Here is a 10,956-nt window from a genome sequence, read left to right as displayed (position 1 = left end):
GCGACCCCAGTCTTCCATGTGACTCCGTACATTATGACCTCCATCCCCCACAGGGACCTCCGTCCTCCAAAGGGACCGCTCAGTAGGGTCCCCCGCCACAGGCAGTGGGGATCCGCGTCTCTCGTGGGGCCCCGGAGGACCCTCCCCAATCAGTCGGGGCGTCCGTGCCCCGGACAGCCCACTGCGTCAGGACCCACTCCTCTGTGCTGCTCCGTGGTCTTGGGCGCCGTTTTCTCAGAAGCCCCATCTGAGATTCCATTCCAGAAGATAAAGCCGGGAGCCAATTCTCCAGCGAGCGGGTCCCTGACCCCCTGTGCGGCACGCCTCCCAAGAGTGACCTAATCCATCCCCGGATGGCCCCGCCCACAGATGACGTCACACGATCGCCCGGCCCTTCTCCGCTACGCTCCTGGCCTCTGCAGCTAGTAAAGGCGCTTCCTCTTCCCTAAGAGGCTCCGGCCTGCAGAGGGCGGGACCCTGCCTGCCTTGGCCTTCGATTGGCTCAGCCCTCGCCAGCGCTGCTCCACAATTGGTCGTCTCGTGTTCCTCTCCCCGCCTTCCCTAGACTTCCGCTTCCGGTTCTGTCGGACGCTTCGGCTGTAAAGATGATCGGAGACATCCTGCTCTTCGGGTAATTAAGGGGACTGGAGGCCGGGGAAGTAGGGCCCCACAGGGTTGGGGGCGGCCTAGGTAACTGCATTCTTCCTCCGCAGAACGCTGCTGATGAACGCCGGAGCGGTGCTTAACTTTAAGCTGTGAGTAGGCCGCAAAGGACCGCTGCTCCACCCGGGCACCCGTAGCCCGCCCCCGCGAGCGTGAGCCAGCCCCACGTCGCAGGCCCTGCACCCAAGTCCCAGCCAACCCTCTGAACCGGTTTGCAGCCTAGTCCTTGCCCCCGAGACTCTTCGCGCCACTGCGGCTTGAAATCTTGGCTCTCCGTTCCCCGGGCCTCCCTCTGCTCGCACCCCGGAGGCCCCCAAGCCCATCCCCCAAGAAACTCTTAGTCCTAACCTGTACCCACGGGTTACCTTCTCCACTTTGTCGATGGCTGTAATTGGTGGGGCAGGTGGGTGCCTAGGGAGGGTTATTGAACCGCCGAGGTCACACTGCAAGTCAGCGATCGAGCTGAATGGCCCTTTGATGCCAGGGACTGAGCTGTCCTTGCATCCTATCGAAAGTGGACACTGACTGCTTCTCTTTGTAGGAAAAAGAAGGACTCGCATGGCTTTGGGGAGGAGTCCAGGGAGCCTAGCACAGGTAAAGCCTCCTTTCTGGACTCGGGAATTGGTCCAGAGAGTGTGTGTGTGTGTGTATGAGAGAGAGAGAGGCACAAGGATGTGATGTTCCTCTTGCCCACCTGTCACCCACTTCTTTTACCTGCCAGATCTCCGTGCATAAGTCAGCACTCTTATTACTTCCTACAGTTATTATTTTTCTTTATATGTATTTTGTCATCTGGCTAATTTCTACCCCTCACACTTGACCTTAAGCTCCAGAGAAGAGACTCCAGCTTATTTAGCTCTTTCCTGCAGTGTGCTTGTTTAGTATTTCCTACCACCTCCCCTGTGAGCTCCTTAGGGCAGGGACACCTGTCTGTTCTTCCCTGTGTCTCCCACACCAGGCTCCTACCTGGAGCCAGTGGCCTTAATCAGCATCTGTTGTCAGAAGAGCCCATTTACATGATCCTCAGTTTAGAGAAGGGCCTTGCCAAGCGGTGCCTCTCAGACATCCTTTGGACAGACCCGTCTCTGTTAGTTGAAGCCCATGCTAGGTCACTTAGGCTGTGCCACACATGGCATGACCAACTACATGTGGTGGATGATACTGGCTAACAAGACCGTGTGCTGATCCTGCACTAGGATGGCACAGCAGTACCAGTAACAGGTGACGGTCGTGCTGGGTTGCTGGGAAAAGAGCTCCTACCCAGTATTTTGTACTTACCAGAGAGCTGTGATCTCCAGATGACACTTTGGGTTGCACCCTTGTAGGTCGCCTAACCTGGACCAGTTAAGTTCATTCTGGAGGCTGGGGTTGGGGGTGGGTGAGGAAAAATGACTCAAAACCCAAGAGGAAGGTTCTGGAACACAGGTCTCTGGAGTCTTAATGTACCAAATGGCCTCCTCTTGGAGTGGTTTCTGTTCCTTGGCGGCAGAGGGAACTAGAGTAAGTCGTCACCAAAGCAGAACTGCTGTTATACTTGCCCAAATTAGTATGCTTTTCGTTGCAAATACTAAAATTCCATCTCAGAGTGGTTAAAGCAAATTGAAACACCCAAGGATAGAATTGTCTTCAGGCACACCTGATTTAGCCCTCCAGCATGTGGCTGTCTCTAGCTCTCCTTTCCCTTCTAGGTTGGTTTTACTATCAGGCTGGCTTGTGTTGGCAAAGATGACCCTAGAGCAGGGCTTGGCACACTTTTCTGTAAAGGGCCAGATTATAAATACTTTTGGCTTTGCAGGCCATGCCTTCTCTGGTGCAACAGTTCAACTCTGCCATTGAAACAGGAAAGCAGCCATGGGCAATATGTAAACGAATGGTCATAGCTTTGTTCAATAAAACTTTATTTGTTGACACTGAAATTTGAATTTCATGTAAGTTTTATATCTCACCAAATACTCTATTACTTTTTTTTTAACTATTAAGAAATAGGGAATGCCGAAACCGGTTTGGCTCAGTGGATAGAGCATCAACCTGCGGACTCAAAGGTCCCAGGTTCGATTCCGGTCAAGTAGCTCCAGTAGGAGATGTGCAGGAGGTGGCTGATTGATGTTTCTCTCTCATTGATGTTTCTAACTCTCTATCTCTCTCCCTTCCTCTCTGTAAAAAATCAATAAAAATATATTTTAAAAAAATAGGAGAAACATTCTTAGCTCCTGGGTCACACAGAAACAAGTAGCAGGGGCTGGTTTCAGTTCCTGAGCCTAAGTTGCCGATGGCCTGTCCTAGAGGACACTGCTTATATCTTTCCAACCCAGCCCAGGGAGCCTGGCAGAAAACAGTAGTTGGGGCAAAAGTCCCAGGGCTGACTCTCATTGGGCATACATACCTAGATCACTTACTCTTTCCTCACCAATCAGACTGGGAGATTGGTCAGTGGCAGCCTGAGTGCTGAGGGTTGGGGAGGAGAAGAGACCCAAAGGAAAAATGGAGCTGCCACTGTGGAACATGAGGGCAGTGGGCTTAGGGTGGGCAGAAACTGCAGAAGCACCGGCAGCTGTGACAGCAGAAAGTTAGCAGTACTTGTAAACATGCTTTCTGACCTTCCAGGTGACAACATCCGGGAATTCCTACTGAGCCTCAGGTACTTCCGAATCTTCATCGCCCTGTGGAACGTTTTCATGATGTTCTGCATGATCGTGTAAGTCGGGCTGCCCATCTCTTTCATTGTCATCCTCTGCAACATTCTCCAGAATGACCCACCTGATGGTCATTCTCTGTCATCTCAGTCTACACTTGTTTTTTAAAAATATATTTTTATTGATATCAGAGAAGAAGGGAGAGGGAGAGAGAGATAGAAACATCAGTGGTGAGAGAGAATCATTGCTTGGCTGCCTACTGCATGCCCTACACTGGGATCGAGCTGGCAACCTGGGCATGTGCCCTGACCGGGAATCAAACCTCAACCTCCTGGTTCATAGGTCAATGCTCAATCACTGAGCCACGCTGGCTGGGCTCAGTCTACATTTTGGGTCATGCTTTCTGCTATCAAAATAAGAACTCTCCAAGCTAGAGAGAAAACAGGTTTAAGCTATGCCACCATGGTCCAAGCTGGAGAGTGGATTGAAATGTGGCATTCTCCAAGTCCTGGCTGTGCCCGGTGTGTCACTGGGAGCTGCCAAGAGATGCTTTCCCTGAGCCTGAGGCCTGGTCACCTCTTGCCAGCTCTTCTGTGCTTAGTGTATATCTGGCATCTGTCAAGGTGAAAAATGTGGTTGGACAGCCAGTGTGCTCCTGGGTCCTGCTCCCGCCTGCTGGAACCCAGCAGAAGTGTATATTCAGACTTTGTTTCTGTTTTTGTACACTTAAAGAAGTTTTTGTTTGTTTTTATGCCCTTTTTTGGTTTTCCTTCCAGCCTCAGGCTGTAATTCCAATACTGCTATTAATGAATTGTGAGACTCGGAGTAAACAGACTCGGGTTTCAAACAGAAGAATCTGTAGTTAGGCCATGCTGGGCCCATCTTGTATATTTCCTCCAAAGAGGAAGAGAATGACTGGTTGAAATGCTGAATTTGAAATTGCTGGGTGGTCCTTGTCGCTGATGACTGTTTAAGGAGATATTTCTAGAACTTAGGCAGGGTTGGGGACGTCTGACCCGTGGGCCGGATAAGGCCCCCAAAATCATTTGGTCTGGCCCTGCCAAGGCATTAGCGATGAGTTAATTAAATGTTTGACAAAATATAGCAGACTAATTTTTAAGTTGATGATTTTGTATGGCCCTCGAATTATGTTATAAATATCCAAATGGCCCTTGGCAGGAAAAAGTTTCCCCACCCCTGACTTAGGGGATCGGAGGATGAGAGGGGGTTCACTGTGCCACTAGGAAAGGTTTTAGAGCCCAGAATGAGGACCTTGATAGATATACAGAGAGGCCCTTTTTGGGAGCTTGGATGAGGCCTGCTCGGGTACAAAGAGGCTCACGAAGCTATAAGGAATTTGCCGAAGAGTACAGGTGGTGTAACTAGGACTCATGGGAAAAAAGCACTGGGGGTGGCAAAGTGCCCCTCTAGCCTTTGTCTCTCTAGGTTCCTACCTATCCATCCATCCATCCATCCATTCATTTATTCATTCACAACTATACATTGTGGGCTGTGCTCTGGGGTAACAACTAAGACAGCCACAGTCCCTGCCTTTAGTGAATGCACCAGTATGACAGGTGGAAAACAGACAAAACAAACAAATGGGGAAAAAAGTCAATTGTGAGGTAGCAAAAGGAGGGAGTCTCCCAGTTTAGAAGGCAGCCAGGAAGAGGCTCTTTGATAGCATGCCGTTTAAATCAAGAACACCAGGGCCTGGCCGGGGAGCTCAGCTGGTTATAGCATCATCCCCATATGCCAAGGTTGCATGTTTGATCCCTAGTCAGGGCATGTATAGGAGTCAACCAATGAATGCACAGATGGGTGGAACAAGTCATTGTTTCTCTCTCCCTTATTTTCTCTCTAAAATCAATAAAAATGAAAATAAAATTGGTAAAAAAAAAAAAAAATGAACAACAGGAAGTCCAATTTGCAGAGCTAGAGAGAGAGGCATGTTAGCACTGGAAGCAGCATGTACAAAGGGCTTGGGGCAGGGAAGAACTTGGTGTGTTTTTATCATTCTGTTCTTTTCTGTCCATTGGCTCTATTGTCCTCTCTAGTCTAACTAGAATCCTTCACTGTCATCTTCTGGCCTGTGACCAGAAGGTGTAGCCTCAGACTCCGTGATCTGGCAGCTCAGCCCAAGGCAAGCTTAGTCAGTAGCCCAGTGTCCTGATTTCATTTCCTGGGAGCAAAGTCTGATTGACCTATTTAGGTCATTCACTTCTAGTTGGATTGGAGGTTCCTGGTTCTAGCCTAACAACTGAGGTCAGGGCTTAGCAAACCACAGCCCATGGGGTCATATCTGCTCCCTGCCTGTTTTCATGAATGAAGTTTTATTGCCACACAGCCATGCCGCGTTTGTGACTGCTTTTGCGCTAAAGCGGTTGGGGCATGTGACAGACTGCCTGGGCCCACACAGCCTGAACTGCTTATGTGTGGCCTTTATAGAGAGAGGGTGCTGAACCCTGACCTAGGCCAGCTCTTCCTGTGGGGGTCATGGGTGAGGGAAGATTCCCTCCAGAATGAGGTGTCAGGGAGACAGTGACTGGCTTTTCCAGGATGTTAAAACACTGGAAATCACCTAAATGTCCAAGAACAGGGGAAGAATCAGGTAACTTAAAGGACGCCCATGCGACCAACTGTCATGATGTCATCAGTGATAACGTGCCAGAGAGTATGTCTACACTAGGGAAATGTTTTGAGAGTAAAGAAGGCTTATGTCACCTGTATGCATACTCTGGCTTCAGTTGTGATTTGCACACAGTAAACATTGAATAAATGCTGAGTGCGTGCTGAAGTCAGTGTTGGAAACACTTCCAGCAAGAGAGTTGGAAGGATCTACTCCAGACTGTCTATGATTGTGACTGTAGCAGGATCAGAGGGATGATTTGCTATTCCATGTACCCACTTCTATATTGTTTGAGCTGGGCTACTTTGGAAATTTTAAAAAGTCATGGAAAACTTTAAATGTGGAGAAACATGTCTGAATTTTTAGGGACCAAGGTACTGATATCTGCATCTTAGTTTGAAACCCATCAAAAGTAAGGTAGACAGATGAATAGATAGATGCACAATAAAGCAAAATGTTAATTGCTGAATGTAGGTGGTGTGTATTTGGCTGTTCACTGAACTGTTTTTTGAACTCTTTGTTGAAATCTTCGTAACAAAATATTGGAAGGAAGATAGGAAGAAAATGAGGGTGTCAAACCACAGAGAAAGATAAATAAGTAAAAAGTGGAAGTTGTTTTTCACAATTCAAGATTTTTTAGTACATTCACAAAGTTGTGCAACCATCACCACGGTCTAATTCTAGAATAAGTTCAGCACACCCAAAGGGAAACTCCATACCCATTAAGCAGTCGCTCCTGTTCTTTCTTCTCCCCAGCCTCTGGTAACCACTGATATACTTTATATCTCTACGGATTTGTCTTTTGTTTTTTTTTTAATCTTTATTGTTGAAAGTATCACATATGTCCCCTTTTTCCCCCGTTGTCTCCTTCCAGTCCCCCCTCCCTTAGCCCCCCACTTCAGGCCTTTACCACCCTATTGTCTGTGTCCATGGGTTATGCATATATACATACAAGGTCTTTGGTTGATTACCTTCCACCCACCCACTCTCCCCCCGCCTTCCCTCAGATTCTGCACTCTGTTCCATGCTTCCATGTCTCTGGATCCACTCTGTTCCACAGTTTATTTTGTTAATTGTCCGTTCTTGATATTTCATATAAATGAAATCATGTAATATGTGGCCTTTTGTGTCTGGCTTTTTTCACGAGCATAATGTCTTCTGGTTTCTTCAGTGTTGTACATGAATCAGGACTTCATTTCTTTCTGTGGCTGAATAATAGTTTATTGTATGGATATGCCACAGTTTGTTCATCCACTCATCAGTTGATCGATATTTGGGATGTTTCTATTTTTTGGCTCTTATGAATAATGCTGGCACAAACATTTGTTTTCAGTTCTCTGGTATATACTCATAAGTGAAATTGCTGGGCCTATCGGTAACTCTATATTTATCCTTTTGAGGAAGCGCCAGACTATTTTACAAAGTAGCTGCAGCGATTTACATTCCCACCAGCAGCGTGTGACGGTTTCAATTTCCCCACATCTTTGCCAACGCTTGTGATGGTCAGACTTTTTTATTACGACCATCCTAGTAGAGGTGAAGGTTGATTTGCATTCCCTGATGGTTAATGACGTTGAGCATCTCTTCAGGTGCTATTGGCCATCTGTTTATCTTTGGAGACATGTCTGTTGAGATCCTTTGCCCTTTGTTTTTTCCCCTGAGCAACCTGGTTTTTCCAAGGGGACAAGGAGGCCCTGCATCTAAAAGAAGGTGTTGGGTCCTGGCCAGTGGCTCAGTTGGTTGGAGCATTGTCCTGTACACCAAAAGGCCGTGAGTTCAATTCCAGGTCAGGGCACATATCTAGGTTTCAGTTTCAATCCCTGGTTGGGGCATGTAGGGGAGGCAATCAGTCAGTGTTTCTCTCTCACAGAGATGTTTCTCTTTCTTTCTTCCCCTTCTTCTCTCTCCCCCTTCTTCTCTCTATAAAGTCAATAAAATCAATTAGGTGAGGATTTTTTTTAAAGAAAAATTATATGAAGGTGTTGGGCCTCTCGGTTGTGAAGCGTGACTGTGCTGGCAAGGAAGGACCGGATGGGGCAGTGGGAACTTGATCTTGGAGCCCTTGACTCCTGGGTGGCAGCACTTGCTGGCCATGATCTCCTCCATCTTCATGATCTGGATTGAGTGGGTTTGGGCACAGTGCTGGGTTCCCATGTCTCAGTAGCACTGGGTGACAGCACCCATAGTGGTCAGGTCTTGGTACTCTGGGTACATGTTGTGGGTGCCACTGTGGGAGTTTTAGCTCAGCCAGATGCCAAAGTTTTTTGCCCCAAGAGAGGATTTTTCAAACACCTGCCCACGGTGGACAATTTCCCCTGTAGATTTCTTCATCTTCTTCAGTTGAAATAAAGTACCAGATGCGGGACTTGGCACCAACACGGTTAGATGGAAAGATGCACATGTGGTTGAGGAGCAGCGTGTGGCACTTAGGGGTGGTCAGGCAGCACCCCACCACCTTGTGCTCTCGAAATGTGCCCAAGACCTTCACAGCGTTCTTTTCGAGTTCACCACCACCCACAAGAGCTCTTTGCTCATTTTTAAATTGGGTTTTACTGAGGTGTAAGTTCTTTGTATATTCTAGATGCCAGTCCCAGACACATGATTTGCAAGTAAATAGCCCCCATTTTGGGGGGGGTTGTCTTTTCACTTTCTTGATGGTATCATTTGAAACACAAAATTTTTCATTTTGATGAAGTCCAGTATCTTTCTTTTTGTCACTAAGAATTTTATAGTTTCAATTTTAATAATTAGTCCAGTTTGAGGTAATTTTTGCATGTGGTGTGGATAGAGATCCAACTTCATTTTTTGGTATGTGGCAATCCAATTGTTCCTACACTATCTTTTTTGTTTTGTTTTTAATAATCTTTTTATTTTGGAAAAAATTTAGATTTATAGAAATGCTGCAAAGATAATACAGAGAATTCCCATATATATATATATATATATATATATATATATATACACATATATATACACACCAGTATATATATATGAAGTATATTTTTATTGATCTCAGAGAGTAAGGGGAGAGAGAGAGAGATAGAAACATCAGTTATGAGAGAGAATCATTGATTGGCTGCCTCCTTCATGGCCCACACTGGGGATTGAGCCTGCAACCCTGGCATGTGTCCTGACTGGGAATTGAACTGTGATCTCCTGATTCATAGGTTGATGCTCAACCACTGAGCCATGCCGGCCAGGGGATATATATATATATATTTTTTTTTTTAACTGATTTTTTAGTTTGCATATTTAGATTTTTTTTTTTTTTTTAATCCTTACCAAGGATATTTTCCCATTGATTTTTAAAGAGAGTGGAAGAGGGAGGGAAAGACAGAAATACCGATTTGAGAGAAACACATTGATTGGTTGCCTCCTGCATGCACCCTGACCAGGGCCCAGATTGGGGAGCCTGCAATCAAGGTATGTACCCTTGACCAGAATCAAACCCAGGACCTTTCTGTCCACAGGCTGATGTTCTATCCACTGAGCCAAACCGGCTAAGGCTGGGCTATATCTCTTTTTAACACCTCTATGGTTTTTCCCCAGTAGGCCTGTGTTGTAACCTACATACCCATTCTCAAACTTCAGAAATATTTATTACAGTTCCCAGGCCTTTCCTATTCCAGATTTTCTTCAGTGAACAAAGTTAACTGTAATCATTTGTTTATTCAAAGGTCTTTTTGATATGAAACTTACCACTGACTTGCAGTAATGGGGAATAGGTGCAAATAAAATGTTGCAAATTTGTATGAAGTGGATAATTCTTTAAAGTTACATTTTTCTTTTAAGTGTATAGTTTGGTAGTGTTCACAGTACTGTGTAACAGAAGAGTTACTTATTAGATCAGAAAATGATGAAAAATAATCTTAAAAGCAACATAAAATGTTTTCTAAAAATGCTTTCAGAGTGACAGCTTCCCATTCTCACAGACATTTCTGCCCTCTGAATTTTCCAGGCTATTTGGCTCCTGAGCTCCAGATACTGAACCAGTAACACACCTTCCCAGATGCCAAGCCTCCCTCTGTTCCTGACAACTTCAAGAATGTTTTTGACTGGAAAACTGGTGACCTTCCCAGAAAGCCCAAGCTCGTGGTGGGTGAAAAAAATGTTCACCAAGATACACTTGGTTTCCTGGCCACGTCACTGTTGTTTTTTTAAAGATATTTTCAATTGGTCTGTGTATTGAAATGTTGTCTACTTAAGGAGTTTCAGGAGGGTTTATGTAAGGGACTGTGATAACATTGCCTTCTTTATAGAAAAAAAGAACATGTCTAGATAGTTTTATTGGATTGGAATCCCTCTTCCACTAAGCTTTCATTAGAAACGTTTCTATTGGCTATGTCTTGGTTTATTTTTAATAACTATCCCTTTTGGTTCGAATTACACATTTTTAGAAATCATTTATTTCCAAGGATCTGAACCAGAAAGGTTGGCTTTTAAGTTTGATGCAGCCTTTATTAGATTTGGTGAATAACAGAGTTCATTGTTGCTGGGTCTGTGTTCAGTTCCTTCTCTGTCCCAGTAGGCGCCCTTGGATTACAGTGTAGCTGTCGTCCCTAGGACTTTAAGGGTAAAGTCTTATTGGTTCCCACGGAAGAGATGTGCAGAAGAGTTGGCAGGGGCAGGCAGATGTCTTATGAGAAATTATGCCTTGCCTTGAAAGCCCTCTGTTAAATGGGCCATTAATTGTACAATTTTTAGAGTGAGAGTGATTTATGTGGTAATATTGGGACCTAGTTCTGAAAGCTTGGGGTTTTAGGGTCTGTTTTTCAAATGGGTGATTTCAAGGTTGGAAAAAGAATGAGCTTCATTTGAGCATTTTGTACAGAAGCTGCTTTAAAAGAAAGTCCTGGTTTAATTGCCAAAATGAAACGCTGGTGGTCAGTACCTGGATCTCATAGGTGTTTGATTTGTTTGTTGTGGGTTTTGGAATCCTGACTTGTAGGTAAGCCTGGTGGGAGGAAAAAGCAAACACGCAGGCTTTTAGAACTAAATAGCATTGAAAATAAAGCTCATTTCCTAAAAGGA

General features: G+C 45.5%; 1 protein-coding gene and 1 pseudogene across 1 annotated transcript; one reads left to right on the top strand and one right to left on the bottom strand.

The window, feature by feature from the left end:
• The first annotated feature begins 565 nt into the window (after window positions 1-565).
• SMIM7 (small integral membrane protein 7) lies at window positions 566-10,956 on the top strand. The gene is made up of 5 exons (XM_070416329.1): window positions 566-631; window positions 714-755; window positions 1,205-1,257; window positions 3,268-3,358; window positions 9,884-10,956. Exons 1-5 carry the CDS (start codon window positions 606-608, stop codon window positions 9,897-9,899), a joined length of 228 nt encoding a protein of 75 aa, XP_070272430.1. The 5' UTR covers window positions 566-605; the 3' UTR covers window positions 9,900-10,956.
• LOC139010071 (large ribosomal subunit protein eL20 pseudogene) lies at window positions 7,895-9,503 on the bottom strand (annotated as a pseudogene).

The sequence above is a fragment of the Myotis yumanensis genome, unplaced genomic scaffold (genome assembly GCF_028538775.1).
Source record: "Myotis yumanensis isolate MYYU_CA2020_CCGP unplaced genomic scaffold, mMyoYum1.0.hap1 SCAF_5, whole genome shotgun sequence".
Lineage (NCBI taxonomy): Eukaryota > Metazoa > Chordata > Mammalia > Chiroptera > Vespertilionidae > Myotis > Myotis yumanensis.
This window is presented reverse-complemented; position numbering and strand designations above follow the sequence as displayed.

Excerpts from the sequence above, each read along its gene's own strand:
- SMIM7 (XM_070416329.1), top strand. The coding sequence starts at position 606 with ATGATCGGAGACATCCTGCTCTTCGG. Across the intron at positions 632-713 it reads GGAGACATCCTGCTCTTCGG|AACGCTGCTGATGAACGCCG; the intron begins GTAATTAAGGGG and ends CTTCCTCCGCAG. Across the intron at positions 756-1,204 it reads GCGGTGCTTAACTTTAAGCT|GAAAAAGAAGGACTCGCATG; the intron begins GTGAGTAGGCCG and ends TTCTCTTTGTAG.